The 26,632-nt window shown below is 49.6% G+C and overlaps 1 protein-coding gene across 1 annotated transcript in view; it reads right to left on the bottom strand.

Moving 5' to 3' along the window:
* Nucleotides 1-26,632, bottom strand: part of LOC119395725 (piwi-like protein 1) — a 33,765-nt gene that overhangs the window by 5,648 nt on the left and 1,485 nt on the right. The window contains exons 2-4 of the mRNA XM_037662735.2: nt 22,417-23,061; nt 20,897-21,109; nt 18,087-18,227 (exon numbers count right to left, since the gene is read on the bottom strand). Coding sequence (XP_037518663.1) covers nt 18,087-18,227; nt 20,897-21,109; nt 22,417-23,061 — 999 coding nt within the window. The remainder of the gene's footprint in view (nt 1-18,086; nt 18,228-20,896; nt 21,110-22,416; nt 23,062-26,632) is intronic.

Raw genomic sequence — 26,632 nt, 5'->3', positions numbered from 1 at the left:
GCTTGCTCCTACTCGTGAGGGCTGCACGAGCTTCATCATAAACACCAACCAACTAGCTCAGATGTTAACACAGCTTGGTACGTGATCATCATCTGATGGATTTTCCCGAAATTGTAAACCTTCATTGTTAATTAAAGGTATGCTAGACGTACATTGCTAACTGCATGAAACACGACATGAAAACGTTTAGTATAACGACTGGTCTGCGCAACTGCCTGAGATGACCGCATCATGTGGCTATTATTCTGGCCGCTATAGGTAATGCTTGCTTTGATGCAGGTGCTCGTGTCGATATTACGCCGATATAACACAAAATTAACACGTTGGAAATAAAAGTATGAGCATTGTATAGCACTAAATTTCCGCTTCTCTATCCGTGAGCACTACATGTGAGTCAGCGCTGGTCCTGCGTCTTCCGTGCTTTTCATAAGGTCTTATACTGGCGAAATATGAGTGATATTCAATGTCCATTTTCAGTTCCGGAACCTGGAAAAAGGCAGTACCGTGAAGAAAAGCACCCAGAATCAATACAATGGAATGAGATAATAAGAACACTGGGCCGGGAGCGTCCGAACAGGGATAGCAAGAGCTGTACAGGCGCAGGGAGCGGTGATGGTCGCAAAATTACGAATGAAGCGGCGAAAGTAGGAACAGAGGCCAAGGAAGCTACGTAGTTCTTTGAAAGACGCCGGTTTAGGAAAGTCAGCAACTGCCCGAAGCTTGGCGGTGTCGGGAAGAATACCGTCTTTGGATACAACATGGCTAAGGATGGTGAGCTGCCTTGCGCCAAAGGGGCATTTCTTCAGGTTGAGCTGAAGGCAAGCGTCAGTTAGGCACTGAAGCACTTCCTCTAGCCTACGGAGGTGCGTAGGAAAATCTGATGAAAATACAACCACGTCATCTAGGTAGCACAGACATGTTTTCCACTTAAGACCTCGCAAAATGTTGTCCATCAAGCGCTCGTATGTTGCGGGCGCGTTGCAAAGACCGAACGGCATGACACGGTATTCATAAAGCCCATCGGGTGTGTGAAGGCCGTTTTAGGTTGGCCGTCAGGCGCCACGGATACTTGCCAATAGCCGCTCCGTAAGTCAATAGAAGAGAATAACTCCGCGCCGTGAAGGCAGTCAAGGGCATCGTCAATTCTCGGTAAGGGATAAACGTCTTTTCGAGTGATTTTGTTGAGTCGGCGGTAATCAACGCAGAAGCGAATCGACCCGTCTTCTTAACGACAACAACTGGAGATGCCCATGGGCTATTCGAAGGCTGGATAACGCCACGATTCAGCATTTCAGCTACTTGGTCGTCGATTACGTGGCGCTCTGTCGTAGACACACGATACGGTCTTTGTCGCAGCGGCGTCCTGGTACCCGTGTCGATGCGGTGACTCACAGCTGACGTACGACCGAGGGAAGCATGCTGGCAGTCCAAGGACGAACGGAATCTGTCGAGGAGGCGTAGGAGCTGGGCGCGTTGCGGAACAGTCAACGTGTCGGCAATGGAGCTGCTCAGGACATCAGGCGTAGGCGTCTGCTGCGATGAGTCACGGGTCACTCCGACGACTTCGTGTTCGGCAGTGTAAGCAGTTTGCATGTCAGTGATGGTCGAAGATCGACACCGTGGATACGTCCAACGCACTCTCCACGAAGCAGTGTTAGAGGCCATGACAAAAGGTTGGAGACAAGCGTCACGAATTTCCAAAGGAGCAAAAGGCAGCGGTGAACATTTGCGACGGACGAAGATAGTAGATGGCGTAAAAAGTGCGCTTGACTTGGCGATACTGTTGCAAGACACCGTGGCAAGGGCAAGGGAGTGAGGCGGTATTGTAACGTCTTCCGCAACAAATGGCTTGTCCTCGGCTTCACGGGCGTCAAATAACGGAGCGTCGCAAAGCGCTTCAAATGCCACTTCAGCGCGAGAACAGTCGATGACGGCATTATTAGCGGATAGAAAGTCCCAGCCCAAAATGACGTCATGTGAACAAGAACGACGGATTAAAAATTCGACGACGTTGAGGAGATCGTTAATTACGACGCGAGCAGAACATTCAGCGGCCGGCGTGACACGGTTTGCGCTGGCGGTGCGAAGCGATACGTTGGACAGCGGCGTCGTAACTTTTTTGAGGAAACGGCAGAGTTTGGCACTGATAACTGTAACTGCTGCACAAGGGCGAGTGCAGCGACGCCGTCCACATACACGTCAATAACGTTCGTCGGTGAAGGGAGATCTTGGTCTTCTCGCGGGAGACGCAGCTCCTGCCTCTGGAACTGTGACAATTAGTTTTCCCGCCCCGGCGTAGAGGGACGACGGCGCATCGGCGATAGCGAGCGGCGTCGAGGCGATGGCGAGCGGCAGTTGGCAGGAGGATGGTGGTCGGTCTATGAAGACATCTGGCCGGGGTTCCGAGACGCTGAGAACGATGGCTGCGGTGATACATACGGCTCAGATTCGAAGGTCTGGTGGTAGGGACGTATTCGACGACGGCAATATCGATCGACGTGGCCAGGTAGCCCACACACAGAGCATATTGGCCGGCTGTCCAAAGTGCACCATTGTCCGCTACCCGGGAGGTACAGTGCCTGATCGAGACGGGGTGTTGGTCGCAATGGCACGGCGGATAATAACGGTGAAAAGACTGAGGCGGCGACCGTGCGGCAACTTCGGCGTAGCTTAGGGGAGCATTTACCTCGGCACAGGTAACAGGGGTCGGCGCCGGTGGAGTGTCGCGGGCAGAAGGCAGAGCCGCGCAAACTTGCTCTTGTATCACCTGGCGTATGTTGGCTGGCAAAGGCGATGGTGGTTTGCCGGCTGTTGATAGCAGCGAAAGCTGACGAGCGACTTCAGCACGGACAAACTCCTTTATCTGGGCGAACAGTGACTCTCGAGCCATCTCGAAACCATCTCGAGCCACGCTCTAGATGGTTTCGTCGGGTACGTGTTGGCGGCGCGTGAGAAGACGCTGTCTGCGGAGCTCGTCGAAACTTTGGCAAAAAGCTGAGTGAGTTCAGAGACAGTGCCAGGGTTCTTAGAGAGCAGCATTTGAAAGGAATCATCGGAAATGCCCTTCATGATGTGGCGGACCTTGTCCGCTTCCGCCATCGTCGGGTTGACCCGGAGGCAGAGGTCGAGAATGTCCTCGATGTAGCTGGTGAACGTTTCACCTGGTTGCTGGGACCGGCTTTGTAGGCGTTGTTCTGCTCGATGTTTGCGCACACCAGGGCGTCCAAAAACTGCCGCGATGTTGGTTTTCAAGGTCGTCCAAGTAGGAATATCAGCGTCGTGGTTTCTATACCACAGCTTGGCGACATCCGTTAAATAAAACATTACGGTGCCGAGCTTCATAGGATCGTCCCATTTGCTGGTAGCGCTGGCTCCTTCGTAAGATTCAAGCCAAAGATAGCGGCTGCCTTAACGTCTTTCTCATCGGTGCCGCTACAGATCTCGGGTTCGCGCAGAAGTTGGGCACCAGGACATACTATGGGGGCGAAGCCGTGAGGGGTGTCGAGTTGGCGTTGTCAGGCATGACGGGCGGCAACTTTCGACTGCGTAATTCCAGGGCCAGGAAAACCGCAGCAACCTCCACCAAAAACATAATACGAACACTGGCCCGGGAGCGTCCGAACAGGGATAGCAAGAGCTGTACAGGCGCAGGTAGCGTTTCAGCAAACACAGGCTGGGCAGCTCCAGCTCGTTCGATGATGATGATGATGATGACCTCTTACTAGTGGCGCTTACCCACAAAGGGGGATAGGCCTATAACCGGGCGGCAGGATTTTGAGCTAAACACTTGAGGCTAAAGATAAACGTTGTAATATTTTACTAAAATAGATTAAAAAAAAACAGAGCTAATACTTGAAAATTCTGCAGAGCACCCAGTCAGTCTATCAGGTGTGATGTTTGACGGATGTAAGAACGGTTGGAATTAGTACTGAAAATAAGCCAATATAAACTAGCATGGTAATCTTTTGGTTTCCTGTATGTAATCAAACACTGCAGAGAGGACCTCCCTGTGGCTATAACCTAATGTAATGCCACCAAATGATAAAATTTGCGGAACATTGATTTGTAATCCTAACTTTTGAAGGGGAGCGACGAGGCATCTTTTTCGCTGATTAGAATACCGGTGACAGAATAAAAAGAAATGCTCTATTGTCTCTATTTCACCGCAAAACTGACATAACGGAGGCGCGCTGAGTCCAGCTTTGTGTAAGTAATAATTCAACTTCGGATTTCTGCAGCGTAGTCTGGTGAAAGTAACTTCTACTTGCCGTGATACACACCACTGCTTATTCCAGCCAAATCTTAGATGTGCGAAGTCGCTGAACTGATCCCATGAAAATTTGCCTATTTCATTAAGCAGACACGCATTTCGTAATCTTATTGCTGTCGCGTAAGCAGTATCGGGAAAGATATTGTGGCTAATGTGTCCGCCATCTCATTTAAATATATTCCGCAGTGGCCTGGAACCCATAACAGCTGAATGTTTTGCAAGTTTGCCGGTACTAAATGATGAGACATTCCTCGAGCAGAGCTGGCGATGTGGCTGCAGCGCTGGGCATTCCTCTTCGCTACAGAGAACAAAATGAAGGTGGCCTTCACCTTCCAGATGCCATAGGTGAATGCATAACGGATGTCGTGACTTTTTTTTGAGCAGGCGCGCACACTAGCCTCATCTAATAAATTAATTGATTCATTTATCTGGCCCCACACTTAAACTAGATGTGCCATCTACACTGTGCGCTCATGGTTCGTACGGGAAGTGTTGGGTTAAGATGGGTGAAGAGTATGTGAGCACCCTTGCAGACGAAAGCGTAGCAAGGTGCTCATAAGCGGCAGCTCAAGGTCACCTGATAATTGCGGTAACATTACAACATAAGCAAGGTGTCCACGATCTGAAACAGCGGGTGCGCAATGATCTAGTAGAGCAAATAGTTTAAACATGGCGGCAGGTTCAAAGATGGCTAAGTAAGCCGGTTCAATGCCGATTGCTGCGGTCCCTCGAAAGGCTGCGGCTCCGTAATGACAACGCACTAAGTGCCATGACACCAACAGGGATAAGCTGTAAATATGTACCAAAAGTGTTATTGTTTACAGGAGCTTATATGGAAGCCTATAAACAAAATCTAATCACAATTACACCAAAGGCGAAAAGATAGTGGCCGCCAGGCAATATTGCTACGCGCGGTTCTTTTTCTATTTCGACGTCACGGGATCGAATGTCGGCCGCATTTTCCATGGAGGCAAAAATGCTTGAGGCCCGTGTGCTTAGATTTAGGAGCACGTTAAAGAACGTGCCAGGTGGTGCCAAGTGTGAAAACGCTGTCGAAATTTCCGCAGCCCTCCACTACGGCGTCTCTCATGATCATATCGTGTGTTTGAGGCGTTAAACTCCAACAATTATTATTCTGTTTCGATGTAACTGACCCGTTACACGTGTAACCACTGCCTTGCGCCGTTGTACCGGTATGTCGAACATTCCCAATTTTTTAGATTGTTCCGATAAACTTGAGCACGCAACGCGAACATTAGCGTTTATTCTGGAGCTAACGCGGCCACCAACAATAATGCTGAAATCTTCGACGCGACATGTATAAATGCCGACGCGCCTTGTTGTTGATCGGATTACTCGGCGGCTGACGACTGTCGTCACCGCTGTCCGTGTACAGCGTGAATTGCTTGTATCTTAACTTTTCATTTTCCAGGCAGAAGCTCAACCAATAAAGAGTTCCGTACTTCCCAGTCACGATGCAGCCTTGTTCACCGTCACAAACACGTGACTGTATGGACTCCAAAAATCGTCCTGCTAATAATTCGCGCAGCCACGACGAGGCGGTTGTTCTATATCGATATTATACCACCCGTGACAGGAAACGCACATTACATGCTTCATATTCGTCGTGAATTAAATCCTTTTTCAAAACAATGCAGCACGTCGACGCTATAGATATACTAAAGATGTAAGATATATTTAGTGACCTTATTGGCAGGGAAAGCAGCGGGATCGATTTAAAGGTGAAAGGGTTCAATCTAACGTCATTCCGATCAGAGGTAGAATTAACAGCGAGAACCGTGTGGGGTTGCCGAGGAGTGAAAACGATGCACAACTAAAGAAACGGTCTGGCTCGACTACCATAGACGTTTCCTCCAAACTACGCACCCGTAAACAGCTTCCAGCAGAATGCAGACACCTCGGGATTATGTGCGTACGCTACCACCACATCCGCTGTATTCGCGGTGTTACTTCAAGCGACTAATGTCAGTTTTAACCACTGAAGAACCTCCTCCAACCTGCTGCAACGGTAACAATAAAGCAGAGATGGCAAAATTACTCCTAAAAAGTAATTAAATCACATTACGGATTACATTTCTAGAAGTTACGTAAATGTAACTAAATTACACTACAAATTCCAGCTGGCCGAATGTAATAAGGTTCCATTCTATCAGATTTGAAAAGTAATGATATTACTCTTAAATTACTTTAGCAAGCGTTAGCCCCAACCTTATTCTTGGCTATGAACAGATAAACCGTTGCGGCGACAACTTCTCGCCGTTTTCATGACGCGTGGTCACTATAAGCTATCGCGAAGCTTGCTTGACCTTGCTTCACTGAAGAATAGTTCGGCGGTGCGGGGGTCACTAAACTCATCGTTGCTACACGTTAAGAATAGAATATCCACGGAAGGATGAAGGCGCTCATTAAGCAATTGCAGCTCCATTATTCACACAGCCTTCCTTAGCACCTCGCTACTTAACGCTACCGCGGGGGGTAGCAACAGATGCAACGAATACAAATGATGACATTGCACAGAGATATGAGAACATGTTCTCAAGTGTTTAACGGCGTAATGGAGATTTGGCATGGAGTCACGTGATATAACTAACTGGATTAATGGTAATGAATTGTGGAATAAAAGAAGTGCAGCATCACCTGACAAACGTTTGCAGTCACGTTCAGAAACAGGTTCCATTATCTACACTGTTGCTGAGCGATGACCATATGTAGGAACATACAAAAGACTCCTTCACGCACACATAAACAGCATGTGTGCCTTCTTTATGTGTGCGTGAATGTGCGTTTCGTGCGCTGCTACAACAAGCCCATTATCTATGCAGACTGGGAAACAGTCATTGGAAGCAAATACGTAACAGCACACAAAATTCACGTAATTATTACTTTCAGAAGACGACGGTGCTTTTTTTTAATATTTTCAACTTTTCAAGCAGCCACCAATTTTTGGCCCTGATGAACCAAGCAATGTTAACTTTTTTACAGCGTAAGCTGTTATGAGATCATTTCAACGGCCGTTTTTGCTGCCATGGTTGTCCGCCGCCGCCGCCGGTGTCCGTAACCACTATTGCGCGAAATAAGAAAAAGAAAACAAGAAAAAATTTCCAGGATGGAACGGGGTTCAAACCTGGGCCCTCTGCGTGGGAGCCCAGTATTCCACCGCAGAGCCAAACCGGTGCTTGAAACTGCCTTGCAAAAAAGACCCTATACAGGCTTCATGTCGGGAAGGAACCACATTGGCATATGCAATATAGCGTGGTAGAAGAGTAAAATAAGCACCAAGCGTCGCACAACGCGAATTCTGTAACCAGGCGCCACACAATGCGAATTGTGCACTGAGTGGGTTGTTCAATGCTTCCAACCCATTACAATGGGCTCTGCCACAATTCTTCATCGTCATCAGGCACAGCATCAACAAAGTGCGCGTAATGCATTACAGGTGTTTAGCGGGTACCACGGTTCTCATAAGAATGACGAAAAATGGCATAGTGGCTGCTTCCCTACTGTAGATAAATTATGATGATTTATAGCGTAGTGCGTTCCTCGCAAGTGGTTGCCAAGGAAGCCCATAAGCCCGTGATTCATTTCCTCAGGGTCTCAATAAGTCCCCCCCCCCCTTTCTCTCTCTCACGTTAACGTACGTTATATAGCGTGGTGGGAGAGAGAAAATGCGACCGGGCGTCATACAATGCGAATTACGTAACTTGTCGGTCGTTCAACGCTTCCAACCCATTACAAAAGGACCAGCCCTAATTCTTCATCGTCATCAGTCATCGCATCAAGAATTTGCGCATAATGCCTTACAGATGTGTAACTGGTACCTCGCTTCTCCGCAGAATAACGAATAATGGCGTAGTAGGTGCTTCCCAACTTCCCAAGAATTGATTTATGGCGTAGTGGGTACCTTGCTAGTTTACTTGTATTAGTAGCCCCAAGAGAGCTTACAACGGGCTCTAGAAATGCCGCTCTTCCAGCTGTCGCTGTGTGCTGCGGTTTCCGCGCAGGCCTGGCGTCGTTTTCCTTTCAGTTAGCAGGTATTACGGCGCACACAGAAATGTTTCACTGTACCGTATGACATGGTATATTGACCACACTGCATGCATTATACTGTTACCTAAAATGACGCGAGGTGTGACTATTTACAAATGTATTTACATGGTGTGCAAAGCACCGACCAAGATGGAGGACAGCACGCGCACCGGAGAGGACAGTCCTTTTTTCGTCTTCTGTATGCAGATTATCTTACCCTTGGACTGTGCTAGCTCCGTAGCATTACCCCCGGCGGTAGAAGCGCCATCTCGGTGCACTTTAAACATGGTATTCAGGAGGACGTTATGGTTTTAGTCTACTGACGTGCACTACGTCACTAGGTGCGATTGCAGGCGGTGTAGTCTCAGAAACGGAAACGATCTCGTAGATGACGTCCGTTACCTGGCGGACGATACGGTAAGGACCCATGTACCGGGATAACGAATTCTCCGACAAGACAACACGACGAACTGGGCACCACAGGAGAAATAGGGAACCGGGTGCGAAACGCAGGTCGACATGCAGGCTGTCGTTGAGTCTTCTGGGTTGCTTGTGAAGCCGACAGCCTAAAGCGGGCGATCTGACGCGCGTGGTGGGCACGAGCAATAGCATCGCGTGCGTATTCGCTAGGTGGAGGTGTAGTAGCCGGAAGTAGGGTGTCCAGTGGTGACGTCGGATCGCAGCCACAGAGCATGTGGAAAGGTGAATAACCGGCGGTGTCATGACGCGGTGAATTGTAGGCGAAGGTTACGTGTGGTAGCGCCAGGTCCCAGTCATGGTGGTCGGATCAGACATACATTGAAAGGATGTCTGTGAGGATTTCTTGCGAATAAAAACTATGTCCGTGAGGATGTGATTTAGGCACGCGGTGAGGCCAGTTGTTTGGGGATGGTAGGAAGTGGTCAACTTGTGCTGCGTTGAGGAAGAGCGCAAAAGATTGTAGATTACTCGGGACAACAATACGCGGCCACGATCCGTGAGCAATTGACGAGGAGCGAGATGGTGTAGAATGACAGTGGAGCAGAAAGGCGGCAACGTTAGTAGCAGTGCTGGCGGGGAGCGCTCGATTGATGGCATACCTGGTTGCATGGTCTACAGCAAAGGCGACCCATTTGTTGCCAGAGTTTGACTTAGGAAAAGGACCGAGAAGGTCTACACCAACACAGAATAAAGGATCAGTAGGGATGGAGATCGGCTGAAGGAGCCCAGCAGGGGGAGCTGCGGGTCACTTCCGACATTCGCATTTATTGCAGGAGGCCACGTAAGTCGAACGTACCAGGCGAGACCGCGCCAAATAAAGCGGTGCCGGACCCGGTCGTACGTGCGACATATGCCCAGGTGGCCGGCAGACGTCGTGAAGCTCATGGAGCACCGTTTAACGCAGATGTTTACGAACGACGAGAAGTAGCTCCGGGCCATGTGGCTGGATGCTACGACGGTATAGCGTGCCATTGAAAAGGACGAACATCTGTAGTGACGCGTCGTTAGGGGAAGATTCCAGGCGGTCAATAAGTGATCACAAGGAAGCATCGCGGCGTTGTTCGCCACCAATTTGAAGAAACTGAGGCATGGACATGACGCTGGGGCTAGGCTCGATGACTAATCCGTCTGGTTGGACAACCGGGTAGCGGGACAAGCAATCGGCGTCGAGATGGAAGCCTCGAGACTTTAGGCAACTGTGTAGGGGTACTCCTGAAGACGCAACGCCCAACGACCAACTCGTCCAGTGGGCTCCTTCAGCGAAGAAAGCCAACAGAGTACGTTATGATCCGTTAACACCCGGAAGGGTCGGCCATACAAGTATGGACAGAATTTCGAAACCGCCCACACAAGGGCAACGCATTAGAGTAGTTGTGCTCAGACTTCGAAAGGAGACGACTTGCGTGCGCAATTACACGATCAGTGCCCCGTTGAGTTTGGGCCCAAAACTGCACCGATGCCGTGACCACTGGCATCTGTGCGCACTTCTGTAGGGGCATCTCGGTCAAAATGTGAATGAATAGGTGGTGTCCTTAGAGCGGTGATTAGTTGAGAGAAGGTGTCAGCTTGCAGAGGACCCCAGTAAAACAGGACGTCTTCTTTAAGTAGGTCAGTGAGTGGGCGTGCGAGTGCCGCAAAATCTTTCACGAACCGGTGAAAGTAGGAGCACAGGCCCACGAAATTGCGAACATCCTGGATAGAGCGCGGAACGGGAAAGTTCGTTACAGCGCGTAATTTTGCTGGGTTTGGTCAGACACCGGAAGCGTTGACGAGGTGGCCCAAACAGTAATTTGATAAAGATCGAAGTGCCCCTTCAAGAAATTTAGCTGGAGTCCAGCTCGTCGGAAGATTGATAGAATGGTCGAAAGGCGTTCGAGGTTTGTTGCGAAGGTGGGTGAGAACATTATCACGTCCTCCAAGTAACACAAGCAAGTAAACCATCTAAATCCTGAAAGCAGTGTGTCCATCATACTCTCAACGGTTGCTGGGGCGTTGCAGAGACCGAAGGGCATGACCTTGAATTGGTAAAAGCCGTCAGGGGGTAACGAAGCGGTCTTCTCACGATCTATGCCGTCTACCGCAGTTTGCCAGTGACCAGAATGTAGATGAAGAGATGAAGAGAACGTGGCACCATGGAGACAGTCGAGTGCGTCGTCAATACGTGGAAGATGGTACACGTCTTTCTTGGTAATTTTGTTGAGGTGCCGATAATCAATGCAAAAACGCAAGGAGCCGGCTTTTTTCTTTACTAATACAATGGGGGAGGCCCAAGGGCTAGATGATGGTTTGATGATCTCTTTCGAAAGCAATTTGGGTCTTTCTTTTTGAATGACTTCTCGCTCTGACGCGGACATGCGGTAAGACCAACGGTGAGTGGGCGCAGAGTCACCAGTGTTGATTCGGTGAGTGACTACCTTAGTCTGGCGCAAGGGACGATCATGAACGTCGAAAATGACACTGTACGAGGCCAAAACATGGCAGAGGGCGTGGGCCTGGTCAGGCTGAACATCTGATCCAATCATATGGCGAGAAATGGTGTCGTGAGAACTAGGTAACCGTGAGACTTCAGCTTGGCCAAGAGCAGTTATGGCGCATTCACACTTGAGAAGCGAAGAGAAAGCGAAAGCGCCAGAACGACCGGAAAACCGCGTTCGCGCGCGTCGAAAACCTTCACATTTGTTCTGCCTCTCCAGCATGCCGTCGGCGCCGCCGCCTTCGCCACTTCGAAAATGCATTATATTTTCCCCGTTTCCTGAGCATTCAATTTCGTACCGAACGCAAGTTATGCATGCAAAACACGGAAAAGAAATAGCTTTCACCTTTTCAAACCGCTGTTTCGGGAGATACACCAGAAGAAACTACATAAGCGGACACGCCAGCAGCGGCGGCTGCTACACCTCCTTCTACTTCCAGCGTTCTCGTCAATGGTAATCCAAACCAGGTTCTCGTTCTCGAGGAACGCGTCCTTGCCGAGGCTGTGTCGTGCTCACGGTGGGTCGTGCTGCACGGGTAGTTTGCAAATGCGCCGATGCGAGCCACCGCCGACGCCTTGGCCGCCATGTTGAAATTGCGGCCGGTTGTTTATGCCACGTGATTTAAGCTAGCGCAGCCAAAGTACGGCTTCTCGTGAAGCGGAAAGGCGATCCGCTTTCGCCTGGCAGAAAAATCAGTCTCGGACCAATTTTTTCGCGCCCGGCGCGCCGCGTGGTTTTCCGGCCGCTTAGGCGGCGAAGCGAGTGAATTTCCGGTGAGTTCTGCCGCTTTCGCCCCCTTCGAGGCCAAGTGTGAACACGCCATTACGGCGACAACGTTGACGTCATTGTCTGTTATAACAGTGAGTTGGGCAAGCGACATCTGGTAGGACTCGGGGCTGAGCCCAATATTTAGGAGCGTAAAGCCTGTTTCACATGCGAGCGACCGAGCGGCGGGGCCCGCAGCGATCGAGCGGCAGCAGGACGCTCGGACGCGGCTTCGTTTCACATGCACCGCTTTTGCGCGGCGCGCGCCTCTGCGATGCGCAGTGATGGTTGTGGGAAGCGCCCGTTATCCGCGGGTTTCCTTTCTCCGGGCTCGCTTGTTTTGGTGCGCTTGGGTTGCAAGTTTCACGAGCCTTCTACTTCGGTGATCGATTTTCACGCGCCTAAACCTTGAATGATGAAAATGTGCAGTGTATCAGAGTGCAATTAAACAACTTCAGTAGTCACGTTTATTTCTGTTCCAGCTTTCTTTTTTTACCACGCAAGTCATGTTGCACGCCCATACACTTGGCCATGGAAAAGCAAAAGAAAGAATTTGTTTTTGGGGTTTTAAGCTTTCACAGGGCTTTCGGTGGCTTTTGCTCTCGAATGCCGCAAGGCGTTGGTGCGCCGTATGGGCCGGCAACCGGATGCAAGCGGCCCAGTCAACGACATTGTGGGTTTGTGAAGGAGCTCGTCTCTTTTTTTTTTTGCCTATTGACATTCTGCAGTAAAGAGGCGGCGGCATTTGTCGTCTTCGGGGTACGTGACCACTAAAAAAAAAGAAAAAGAAAGCAGTAAACTATTCGAACGTGCTGCACCAGAGTAGTAAAAAAAAAAAACTGAAACATCTGCTGCGAACAAGTGCGGAGTGTCGTAGGTTCCCCCTGTCCGGACCTATGTTGGTGTCACGATTAGATAAAAATACAAAAGAACAAAATGGCACGTGCAAACGATTTGTCTGCTTTGATGGAAGCGCAGTAAAGAACAACAAAAGGAAAAGAACGGCGTTTTCTACACTGCCAGCTCGTTACAGCAAATGTCGTCTGCTAGGAAACCGAGTCGGAGCGAGTTCCTCCCGGCGCGCGCGGCTGCTCTCGTCTCTAGGGTGCCTTGATGCGCGTTTTGTTGCGCGTTTTGTCCAGGGTGAGGACATCTGCGGCGTCTACTCCGGCGCGGCTGCCATATTTTAGCCCACGGCTTCTTACCAGCGTCTCACCCCTCTACGGCAGCTGCGCTGAGAGGCACGAGACGCGGGGCAAAAAATGGCGTCGTGGCGGCATCAGCCCCTTCAAAGAATGGCAACACCCTAAGGGGGGCGCACACATCGAGGCACACTACTCGTCTCCATCCCTACAGTCACGTGCCCCCCACGTCACTGCTCCCCCATTGGTTGACCTTGGGCAGACGCTCTAGACGCGCTGCCGCGAGCGAATTTTTCCAAATAGAGCGAACAAGATCGCAGCGTCCTTTGGTCGCCCTTAAAACCTGTTTTTGGGCTCCCGCGACGGCAGCCGCTCCGCTCTTGGAGCAAAATCGCTGCATGTGAAACAGGCTTAAGGAACACAGTTATCTGCTATGGTGGCGATGGTATGCGGCACAGTAACATGGCGCGCCAGTCGTACGTCAGCTATCGGTGTAACGACGTAGTCGCCGTCGGGAAATGGAGGGGTCGATGATAAACACGCGTACGTGACGGCTCGAGCCGGCAGGCAATCAGAAGTGGTTGGACTCAAGCGGCTGACGGGCTTTTCATAATTATTGGAGAGAAGGGGAAGATCGAGGCTTAGTGTACGAGAAGAACAATCATTTAAGACCGAGTGTGTCTAAAGGAAATCAAGTGCAAGTATGAGGTCATGAAGGCCACAAGCAAGGACAACAAAAAGGTATGCGGTGTGACGACCGGCAATGCTGACACGGGCTGTGCCAGCGCCCTCTAGATTATTTTCAGGCCTGCTCACTACTCCAGGCATAGCCTCTGACATCACTCATTTTTGACCCTCCTCTCCTGCCGAGTAAACGTGCGCATGCATGCTCACGCCGTTCGAGAGAGCACGATTGCTAAGCCTGACGAAGCCTGTCGTGGCATATTGGTGTTTCTTTTGGCGTCTGCATGACGACCGTGTTCTGAGTTTGTGAAGTGCTGCGTGGTGATGTGATGTGCTTCGTTCAGTGAATGTTCGCGCTGTACACCTGCAAGCTCTCCCAATGGAGCAGTGCTGTGGGCCCAAGTGTCGCCGATATTGACAATGTACCGAAGGTTCCAGTGTTTTCATTCTCCCAAGACGACCTAAAAGAGAAATGAGAGCAATTCATCCGGATGACATCGATATGTATTCTCTCCGTGATTGGAAGGTATGTGTATGTCTATACTACTTGATTTTGAGATGTCTTACAGGCACCACCTCTAACACGTTCGGCTCTTTCGATAAAATAATGATGTTGTGTGCGCTTCAGACTTGTTAGCGTAAGCCTCGACATTAGGCACATTTAGCTGAGCGTCGCTGACGCTCACCCCCGCGATTATGTAGCGTCCCCAGACAGTGCATAGATTTCGCGTTTTTGACGAGCGCGTCTTGCCGAGACGCGGTGAGCTTGGCTGCAAAACGACGGCGACATGAAGCTAGTAGACGCAACTTCATGCTCCAATCAAGTTAATTCAAAAGCGAAGCGAGCGATGCGTTTTACGTTCCGCTGCTCGCACCCAGAACTCGTCAAAATGAAGCAATAAACGCGCGTGGCAGTATATTCTCGGGACAGGCGTGTTTTCCTTAAGGGTCGGTAAACATTTCGCTATTTGCACACAGCACCACGGGCTTCTTTCACACCTCCAATTACTTGACTGAGAAAAGCTAAGGAATGCCGGCGCGTGGCGTCGTGCATATGTTTTGTACATAGCATTTCTTACCGGTGCTCCGACCAATTTTTGCGGTATTATAATTATGCGCCAGTTTCGCCAGCACCTTCGCCTAATTTGTTGCCTTGAAATGTGTACTGCTGCAAGTCAGCCGAATTAGGATGCCTGTAGACACCTCATAGATTTTGTTGTTTTGTAACTGAGCAAATAAGGAGCATTTGGAGCGGAAAGCCTGTGATAAACCGCTTTCCTAAATGGTTTTCAGGTGTGTGAGCTCCATTTCAAGCCCGAACACTTAAGGACGACTGCCAAGAACACCGATCCAAGAACCGGCAGGACAGTAGTAGCTCCCATGGGGACTACTCGGCTGACTCTGAACGCAGTGCCGACAATTTTTCCCAATTTACCAAGTGAATAGGAACTGTTCCTGCGCATCGTAAGGATAGTGTAACGTGTGTGCGTGCGTGTAAATAAAGTATGAGTATGAATCAAAGTTACCGTATTTATTTCGTCACTTTTTGGGGCCATCAACATTTGCATTTATAAATCGGACACACGTTCGATAGCACACAATCTCTTTCTTATTAAGTGGAATAATAAATTGCTTCAGTGCCAATCACCAAAGACTCTAAAGCGTAACACATTCCTTAAACCAGCGCCAACGCAAAGGCAAAATAAAGCTGTTCCGCATGTAAAACTCGCCGCGAACGCTTTATCTTTTCATAGGAGACGATAGTGGCAATGGCTTCACTGTCTCCCGCGCGTTCGCTCGCTCGGTCAAGACGCGTGACGTCACGGCGGCATTGACAAGGCCTGATTTTTTTTTCTAGGTGGCGTAGGCAGTGCGCATTGCTATCACTTTCACAGTACCGCCATCGGCCACACGTATTGCCTGCGTCGTAGTGTTCTGCAAACGGCTGCGTAGAGGAGAGCTCATAATAGAGGTGCGCGCCAGTATCTACGAGGGCGGTCACAGGAACATTGTCGACTTTTACATGCAGGCTGTCGTGTGTGGTCAGCGCCAGTACAGGATTTGCAGGCGTCGATGGCATCGCAGCTTCACCTCTATAAGCTGTAATTTCTAGTTTTCCTGCTGCGAGCGTCTGGAGAAGGTCGGCGAGTAAAAGCGTCGAGGCTGCGGAGAGCGCGATTGACGGCGTTGCAGCGACGGGGAGCGGTAGCAGCGGTGAGCAGAGGAAGTGACGTCAGCGGCGAGAGGCTCGTGAGAGGCCGACGAATAGAAATTGGGAAGTGCAGCGGCTGGACGTCTAGCAGCATGTAGGTAGGAAAGGTCTGGCGTAGTGGGTTTGACCACCGGCGACGGCAATAGCGAGAAAAGTGCCCGGGCTGATGACTCGGAAAGTAAATAGGCTGGTCGTCGGGTGTTCGCCAGGGTTGCGGAAGGGCAATGTAGGCGAGGAGCGGCGAGCGTTTCCTGTGGCGTAAGGCCGTTCTTCAGGGCGAGTCAGTGGACACGCTGATTGAAGGCCGAGGTTTGCAAACTCGTGCGTGACCACAGCTGGAATGAAGAGTACCGACGGCTGTGAAGGGTCATGGCACGTGCTGTGAAAACGGGTGGTTGAATAGGAGCGGGACAGGCAGCTTCAATCTCCCGATGAACAATGCGTGTGCCGTTGTCATAGGTGGGCGGCTGACAAGTGGCTTCACACGATGATGTTGCGGTCGTGTTGGGCAGCTGTGTGAACCTCCGAGTTATACGGAGGCTCTTCGCTCCTTCAAACTGCCGGCACTCTTTGATGATTGCGTCAACAGTGTCAACGTTGGCATAGACGATCAGCTTAAAGGCACCGTCTGCAATACCTTTCAGAACATGCGATACCTTCTCAGGCGCAGTCATGTGCTCGTCAACCAGGCGGCAAAGGGCGATAAGATCGTGAATGTACGCAACATATGATTCGGCAGACGTCTGAGCACGAGTGGGCCAAATGATTCCGCGCAGCCATCTGCCGTACAACGCTGTCGCCAAAAAGGTCGCGGATCTTCTTTTGGAAGATTCCCAGCTTCTAAAGTCAGCTTCGTGCGCCTCGAACCACACCCGCGGTGGGCCATCGAGGTAAAAAAGAACGTTGGCGAGCATGAGGGTCAGGTCCCACCAAAAGCTGGCGCTGATCCGTTCATAAAGGTTGATCCATTTGTCGATGTCAACGCCACCTAGATTGGAAAATAGCCTAGCATTACGAGCAGGAGGTAGGACTAAGTAGGCAGAAGCCACGGGAGCGACAACTGGTGACGACGATGTTCTTTCAACCTGTAACGTGGTTCGACAGGCGACGACACGGTCGTTGCGGAGCTTCGTGATGGGTACACGGAACAACCAGCTCCTTCACCACAAGTTCTCTTTGTCGTTTTCTGTAGGGAAAATGTCTTACCATTGGACGGTGCTAGCTCCGTGGCGATATATTGCAAGTTTATATATCGAACTCCGCTCGCGCATCATACACGTAAGTGCAAATGCGCAAGTATGTGTACGGTTACATAACTCCACTATACACCACTACACTACTGAACGATGTTGAGAATGCAAAAAAAAAAAACGTTTTCTAGTGTAGTTGGATGCAATAAACAAGTGCTCCTTTCCAAATAGGACCTTTAAACTTATGAGCCTATACACGCATATCTAGACACCAGGCACAATGAATCTAAGTTTGCAGACAGAGCTATTTTCGAAGAGTAATTCGAGAATATAACATGCTAGCGAGAATTCCTGTTGCGTTTGTAACGCTATCAGATTCCTTTTTCTTTTTTTTAATTGCACTGCCTACATTAACTGACTTTTTTATCTTCGCAGCAATACTGTTACTGCATGATAATTGCTGATCATATTATTTGGAATGCCAGCAATTTTTCTAATAGGAACTTTACCAGCTTATGTGTACACCAGGCTCCCATTTGTTTGACAACTTAGGGGGCTTCTTTAGGAACCTGGGATATATTGCTTCCTATTGCCTGTGTCACAGTTCATTTAAATGCTCTTTGGGGCTACAGAATGAACGAGAGTGTCAATAAACAAACTATGAGAAACAAGGAAACTGGCGTTTCGCTATTGACGCGGTTTCGTGAAAATGACGATCAATATACCTATACGGCACTCATGAAGAAAAGAATTTACATAAAATGAGCTTGGAATATTTCAAAACCAGCTAGAAGAAGGCCTGATATGTATTACGACACGTACCTCGTCGGTGAGTCCGGTGAGCACACACAGCTCAGGAATGAGGTAGACGTTGTCGGTCCTTCCAGCGCGGATGTCCTTTTCCTTGGGACGGCACACCAGCAGCGGCTGTTGCACGTCACGGATGCACTTTTCGTATTGCTCCTGCGTGCCATAGACAAGAGTCTGTTGTACTACAATGCGAGCACGCAGGCAAGCCAATTGAGAAGCGGCTTAAGAATAACTTGGTAGGAATGACAGAAGTTTGGGGGAAGATGGAAGCTTCAAGAGATGAAAAATTCGTGATTATGGGGTGTCGCTGAAGCCAGCTACCCCCTGTGTTCATGAATTTTTCCTCTCTCGGTAGGAATGAGGTGGAACACAAAATGATAGCGGATCGGGAACAAGGTCCCCAATCCTGAGTACTTTAGACGCAGCCCTACAAAAGGAGGAACATTTGTCTCTACAGAGAATATGATAAGACAGTCTGGTTTATACTAAGGGTTTGAATGAGAACTCCCTATTCGTGGATGGGGTCAGGCAGGCACGTAGCCACGATTTTTTTTTCGGGGGGAGGCAAGGACTAATTGTTTGAAAGAAAGTCCTTCCATGGCAAAAATAAAAAAAAACGTTGCCCGGGAATATAGAAGGCTGGACAAATTTCGAGAGGGGGGGGGGCGGATCCCCTTGCCCCCCCCCCCCCCCACCTCCACTTGCCTACGTACCTGGGGTCAGGTACCCGGGTAAGGAAGTTTCGCGACCGTGGAGATCGACACGAAATGAGAAAGCGTCGGCCTACTTTGTCAAAAGTCAGGCACTCAGGAGCCCCGGAGGAAGTGGCCATCGCGCTAGCCATACTCAGCAGAGGTCACACCAGAGTTATGAGCGACTCTAAGCCAGCGATTGCAAATTACACAAGAGGGTGGATCTCCTGTGAAGCGGGCAGTATCCCAAATAGCAAGGCAGAGGACTTCAAGAACGGAGTCATTATGCCCAGATACTTGAAATGGACCCCCGCGCACATGGGAGAAGATGAAGAGGACCCGAACCTGGGGCCCGCCTTGCCGTGCGCGAACTTCGGGATAATTTCGACCAACAGGAGATCTATAACGTGCACTAACATACGTTATGTACTTGATTTCTGCAACGCGTTCAAGTCTAGCCCACACCGCCACCGGCAGCGCTGTGAAGTCTACAGTCACTGGGCAGCGGCAGTTGCCTTCGTCCACAGGAAACGAGAACAGCGCTTTCAACAAGACAGCCGGACAGGGATGGACTAAGCGCTGTCTCTGTCCTGTTGTTCGCGCTTTTTCTCGTTTTCCATGGACACATACCAACCGCCCCCGAATAAGCACTCGAGTCCCCTAGCTCCGACGTAGTGCTAACGCATTTCTCCCGCATTTAACCCCAAAACGACAATTACTTTCCTCACGTTTCGAAGATTCTCTAAAATGGTATATTGGGAGAATAGGCTGTTAGCAGTACGGTCGAACCATTTTAGAAAAGAAGAGACCGGCCAGAAAAGGGTGTTACCTCACAGATGCCGGTGTCACGACGGTGACAGAAAAGACTGTTCGAAGGAAGCGTACAGCCCACCTTCCTTCCTTAAGTTCGCTTTTTTCTCTTGCTGGGATCTATCATACCCTCACAACGCGCAAGCTGTCCCGGCAGACGTATCTGGGTCAGCGCATGTGCCGGCATGTTTACTCAGCCTCGACTTGAGCTGTTTCTCCAGTAAAAATGAGATCATTATCTCCAATAAATGAAGCCATGTTTAACAGCAGCCCCGGCACCCACCCCTCCCAACGTTGGTCGAGTTCGAAGAACGCAATCTGCGACATGGGATGCAAAATGAAGCGACATGCTTCGCACTACGGCCTGCCCGGCTTTCCGTAGGTAAACGTGGGAAGCTCTTAGAATGCAGCATAAGGAATCATTGGCAGCCATTATTGCCGAAAGACATGCGTAGTCATAAACCTGCGCAATAAAGACTGAGTAAAGGTATAGGGGCAAGATTGGCGCACTGTTTAGCTGATAAGGGGGAGGCCGCCTCCCCCTTCCTCCGTGTGTGCAGGCATGTCTCTGCCGTAGTGGCTCCGGATATTATTAATTTATTTATTTATAAGTACTGCTGGTCTGGATAGACGAGACATAGCAGGAATGGGTACATGAGTTAGTAAATCAAACTACAAGCATACGAAACATTGAATCGTACAAAGCAGAAAAGGGGACACGAGTTACAATGCATGATACACGACATACAATGCATGATAAAAACATCACGAAATGTGGTGGCTCGGCAATTCTTCCACAAACTGTTCATTTGGCTTTTCCCGCAAAGGAGCCATCTAAGCTGTTCCAAATATCGACAACGCTTGAAAAAAAAAAGAGTACTTAAAGCAATTTACAAATGGCTGAAAAGGAATAATATTAAGTGAGTGGGATCGGCGCGTGGCACGCCTAGTGGAATTACTGAAAGATATCGGCGCTTGGATGCGACTGTGACCGTGTACAATCTAATGAAGCACTGCGATACGCTCAAGCGTGCGTCGAAGCCAAAGGTTCTAACGACAAAGCGCATGCGTGAGCAGAAGGAGAAAATCGCGGTCATATCTGCGAAAAGTGAACCGTATTACTTTCTTTTCCATGGCCTCAAGCTTATTTATGTCAACTGCAGTGTAGGGCGACCATACCACTAAGGCGTACTGTAGTAACGGCCTGACGAGGGATTTGTAAGAAGTTAGTTTGCAGTCCCTGGTAGAGTGCTTGAGCGTTCGTTTCAGGTATCCCAGTTTCCTTGAATATAAAATAACTAAAAAGGTGACAACACGCACCCGGTAGTAGTCCATGTACGACTTGCTTCCCTCCTTGGACTCGAACGTGCTCAGGGGGTTCTTGTTCCAGTCGATGTCGTCGACGCGGTAGGTCTTGTTGTTGTACGGGGTCATGACGATGCAGCCGGCGATCCGCTTCATAGCCTCGTCCCGGTAGTTCATCGAGGTCGACACGTGTCTGAGCATGTCCAGCACACTGTCACGCCGAAGAACCTGGGATGTGCACGGTATTCGTTTTGCATCCAGTACACAATGCGCGCAGCCATTTGTGATCGTGAGTGTCCATCATTTGTTGGTGACAGCTTTGTGATTACCGTGATGAACAGCGATGGTGAACAGACATGATGCAATACAAAACGCGTACACTCGTTCAGCCCTGTTTACTGTGGCCACAGTTTCGCTAGTCATCAACTTTCACAAAGTAGAACGGCTTATGAATTACTATTGAGTTCGCATGGCAGAGATTTTACCGATAGTGACACCTGCATATCGATTTGACTGCTACTGAACTATCTTAAGAAAAAAAAAAAATCAAACCTACGTCGCGCTCTATCACTGCCTCTCAATTCCCAGATGAGAACTGCTGTTATTTTAGCTAAGCCTCCGCTTTTTATACATCTGAAATAAAAACTATCTGTTTTTATGACATGTGCAACGCAATCACATAGTGTTTGTTAACACAACCAACACTATGACAGCTACCGCCAGGCGTTCCCAAAGAAGCAGCAGTTCTTCCTGATATCATTTCGTTGTGTGACACACACACAAACATGAATTCAAAGGTTGCCCCGTTCTCCACTAATTTAGCGATATCCCCCCCCTCCCCCACAAAATCTTACATGGTTTCAGGACGATACGAAATACAGAAACAGTAGATTGACACCCGTGTTCTCTTTTAAGAATGAGCTTATTAAGGCCAAAACAATGACACAATGTTTTGGAACACTACCTGACCAGCGAATATTGATTTACGATCTTTGGTTAGTGCCTCTTTCAACTGCAATAAATGAGAGATGCTACTTTAAGAAGGCAAGAAAAATAGCGCAAAAATAAGTACCCGGCCTTAATATTTATATTGGCCATAAATATTCTCTCAAGATATACTTGCACAGCTTAGCTGCCTTCTTCCATTTTGCGATTTTATTCTTTAAAGTTAGGGGCTTGTTTTGCTGACATTCAAACTAAAGAGTACTGCTTAAGGGTTATCCTTTGCTGCTTGCTTTTTGTGCTCTTTGCTTCTTTGCTAATTTCAAAAAGAATTTCACTATTTCATGTCCAAGGGAGAAAATCTAATAGTGCAAGTCGTCACTCTTACATGGCTCGGAAGAACGAACGGTTCTCTTTATGCGAGACGGCCTGATGTAGATAGCATGAAAGTCGTAACCACTGGGCCATCTTTGTTGATATTATAAGAGCATACGTTTTAACAGGGTTTGTTATAAGCGGTTTCCGATTGCGCATAGGCCATCCATTAGAAAATGGCATCCCTGCATGCTGTTGAAGCCGTGATCGCAACTCGCCTTGTGCACGGTGTCGGTGACCATCATGACGCCAGTCTCGTGCTGCCCGATGGCGGTGACCAGCCCCTGCCACAGCTCCAGGCCGTGCTGCGGGATGGCCGACACGGCGCACTTGTCGAAGAAGTGCCGGTTGATCTGCACGAAGCCCAGGCGCTCGAGGTTGCGTCGCATCTGCGTGTTGAGAAGGCGCAGCACCTCCGGGTTGTTGGGCGCCAGCTGCTGCACCCACTTGATACGAATCACGATGGGCGCGCCATCCGAGGGCCGGTGCGACTCAAGCTCGAGCACGTCGGGCTCGAGACGCGTGGGCGTCTTGAGGTCGGACATACCGTCGAAGACGAAGCACAGGCCGAACCGCTCGCGGTGGTCGTTCATCAGGGCGCGCCGCACGCGGCTCGACTCGACCAGCGGCAGGAAGTCGACGTGGTACTGGTGGACGCACCACTTGGGCAGAGACAGCAGCCGGAAGTAGTTGGCCAGGAGTCGCACCGGGTTGCCCGTGTTGCCGCACTTGTCAGTCACGTGGGTGGGCCGCGTCGGGACGATGGCGAAGTCGTCGCGACGGCCACGCGACGCCCCGCGGCCTGCTCGGACGGCGGCAGCCAAGGCCGCTGTGTCAGGAGCCACCGTCATGCCCATGTAGTGCTGCGAGGAGAAGCAACTGTGTCGTGTTGTCTTCGCCTCCGTTAAAGACCCGAGTTGAAGCTTGATCAGCTAAAGTGTGAAGTCCAGAGCAACAAGGTCCCCGTACTCAAGCGGTTCTTTAGTGCCACGAGCCACAAGGGGCAATGTCCTTTGCGCGCTATTGTAAAGGAAAGAGGAACTTGACAAGTAGCGGTCAGCCGATACCTGCAACAACACCTGAAGACCTTGTCCCCTGAAGATGCTTACAAGATCAGCAGCTCGGACAACATGGACATGGTAGAAAACTTCAGAGAACTACCAAGGGTGAACTGTGGCTTCTCAATTGACATTGAGGAACTACCTTATTCTGTTCCCAATGACAAGTTGTTCTTGGCGGTCCGCAACTGCATTGAACGTTCGGGGGTTGTTGCTTTTCAGAACGCGTGTGAGATCTCTGTTGAGGGATTTCTAGAATTGCTGAACCTGTACATTTCTTCTACGATTTTTGGCTTTCAGGACTAGTTCTATGTCTAACAACGAGAAATATTCATTTGTTCGAGTGTGGCGCCTGTTCTCACAGAGATCTTTTTAGCTGAATTTAACGTTCCGCTCTCAGGTGCCCTGATGACCGCATCACGCGCGTGTTTAGATACGTGGATGATTTTTTAATCTTTCTAAATATTAACCCTGACGATAACTTAGAACTGGTTGCCAATGAAATTTCAGGGTGCTTTAACTCGACAGAGTCTAGTTTGAATGTCACCTGTGAACTCCCCGAGAGTTCCCATTTACACAACCGCTACACCACAGCGGCGGACTATACCAGAGATAGACCACCAGCAGCTCACGCCTTGTATCCCACTCTTAACAACGATAAGCAATGGATTAGCGGCGTGCCGCGGGCAACACAAGAACACTGTGCAAAGAACGCAAAGTGGTCTTCGTTGTTCAACAACTATAAAATATTAGTTGTAATGCATTAAAGCCTCTAGGTCGGATTGATAAAAGTGGACCCGCACACGGCAGTTGGCGCTGGGCCTTCCACAGTGAAAGTCCCTCCTAATGCACGGTTTGGGCATGCCGAGAGATACTGGCGTCAAGGCTCATTAACACTTGCGACTAGCACCGGCCGCGCAACCGTTTGCAAGTGGCGGCCAAAAAGCGTTTGAAGGCGACCGATCTTCACACCTTCGTGCGACCTGTTACCGTCGCTACACGGAATTTACGTCAACTCGCATTGCCGTTACCCCGTAACATGGGCTGACGCCCTGTTCCTGCGCATCTGAATGGTTCGTAGGCTTGCGACTGCAGTCGCGCGACGGAGCAATCAAGCAGTCTAGAGACTGAACCAAAGCAGTCACCTTTCGACCGAAGCGGCCATTGGCGGCCATAAGCGACAATCCACCTTTTTTTTATTTTCTTGTGCTGCCCTTTGCCGTATTGTTGGGGCTTTGGTAGGGGAAGGGACAACTGGTATTGCTAGAACGAAAGGCTCCGAGATTAAAGGACGCTTCGGGACTTTCGCGCTGGGGGAACGGCGCACGCGCCGTGGCGTCGTGAAAGAGGCGGAATCGCGCGATCGGCGCTAGTCGCAGATGTAAGCGAGACTTTAGCCGCTGCGTTAGTGTCCTATATCGGAGTAATTCTGTGTGTTATGTCGTTAAAGGGCCCCTAAACCACCTCCGATATTTCTTTAACGTTTCGAGTACCCATGCGTATCAAGTTCAGAATGCAGTCACGATCAACAATGCCTAACGGGCAGCACTACACACCGCGGGAGCGCCAAAAACAACCACAACAACAACAAAAAAAAAAAAAACAAGCTCCTCTCTTGGCCTTCCGGTATCGACAGCGCTGGTCGTAACGTCACCAGTAGAAGACGCTGATGGTGGCATCACAGCAACCTGTTCCTATGCTAACAAGTACAGGCGCTCGGATGATCACTCGGGGAGGGGGAAGGAAGGGCCGACGAACTGAGCGTAGTGAAGGAAAGAGCGAAACTAGTGAGGGCCGCGTTTCATGATCCGCTATTACGGCATCTATTACGGCATCATCTCATAAAATTCTCGCAGTTGCGTGTTCGTTGCATACTCGTGCACAACTGCGACACCAAAACTAAGTTGTGACCCCCGGGTAGCTTAGGGGCTCTTTAAATATGGCACTTCGCCTTCTATAGGAATAGCACTTGTGACTCTGTATGAGAACGAACATGAAAAAATACCGAAGATATGCAATAAAGACGAAGAGCCATAACGAGCGAGCAAATGCAATGTCATTTGACAGCGGCAGTGGTAACCGGACAATCGGCAGCGCTCCGTCGAAACGGAGAACGGGCAGCAAGCAAGTTTGGCAAAATAAATTACCGAGACGCGCCAGTAGCGTTTGTTCTTACGAATGACAAAGTCGTTTGGTCGTTGATGCCGAAGCGCAAGGGTGGCAAGCAGACCGCGTTGTGGAAGCCCAAAACAAGGCAACACGCGAAGGGATAAAAATCCGCTGAAACCCGCAATAACATACAACTGCCGCATGAATGGCAGCAGGCCGCAGCAGATTCTCTTAATTCGTGAGCCTCCAATTCGGAAAACGAAACCACCTTTCCGGGCCCTTAGTAAAATGCACGCCCAAACGCATTCGCTATGCCTGCAAACTTCATCGAACACAGCATCGCTGAGCGTGTAACACAAACGTCGTGCAAGTTAAACGCTATCAGTGTTCCATAAAACGCTACGGACGTCTCTCAGCGAGTGCTGGAATCAAGGGCGAGGCACGCGGAATTCGAACCAAACGCGCAGGAACGAGGCAACGGCGACAACAAAGTGGTGTATACCATGCGGCGTCGGGGATAGCGTTCGGATAAGACCGAGGGAAGAGTACGGTGACAGCACCTGCTTTACACTAGTGGCATCTTCAGCTGAGCCGCACCAGCACCGTCTTACCGGAGTGGAAGTTACGCCAAACACCGCCAGAATTTCGCGAGTCACCACATGCCAGATCAAAGGCAGTGACCAGACAAACCTATGAGACAATGAACGCGCATCTGCAACTGCGGCACCTTCTGCAAACAACGCACCGAATCGAAGTTTAGAGGACGACGCGTTGCAGTACCTCCACGTTGGAATAACAGCGCAAACAACGGAAGACCACCCGACAGGCAGAGTTCTGTTCATCAACAACCAAATCTGTGATGAATCTCAGGAGCAAACAATGTCGATGGGTTCAACAATAATAGAATGTGCGAAACGAAAATGAATCAATGCACTGATGAATCAACTACTCATTAACATATCGAAAAAATTCCGACGCTGTTTTCATTGCATGCTTTGTTACTAGGTTCCGTTGCGAATTAAGAAATTCAGCTTGAACCAATAAAATAGGGAATAATAATAGTACGTCTTATTTCTGCGTTTGCGGCGTCTCCTTGTCCATTTACTTGCAATAAATCGAAGAATCAAGACCTGAACCATACATAACAGACGCATGACGTCATGTCTCTTCTTCTTTCGTTTTGCACTTGTTTACGTCACAACGTATAATCCAAGAAGTGGAGTAATGAATTAAGAAAATTAAGCTAAGCGGACAACGTTAGTACAAA

Source organism: Rhipicephalus sanguineus, chromosome 6 (genome assembly GCF_013339695.2).
Source record: "Rhipicephalus sanguineus isolate Rsan-2018 chromosome 6, BIME_Rsan_1.4, whole genome shotgun sequence".
Taxonomy (NCBI): Eukaryota; Metazoa; Arthropoda; class Arachnida; order Ixodida; family Ixodidae; genus Rhipicephalus; species Rhipicephalus sanguineus.
Note: the sequence above shows the minus strand (reverse complement) of the source record. Positions and strands in the feature narration are given on the sequence as shown.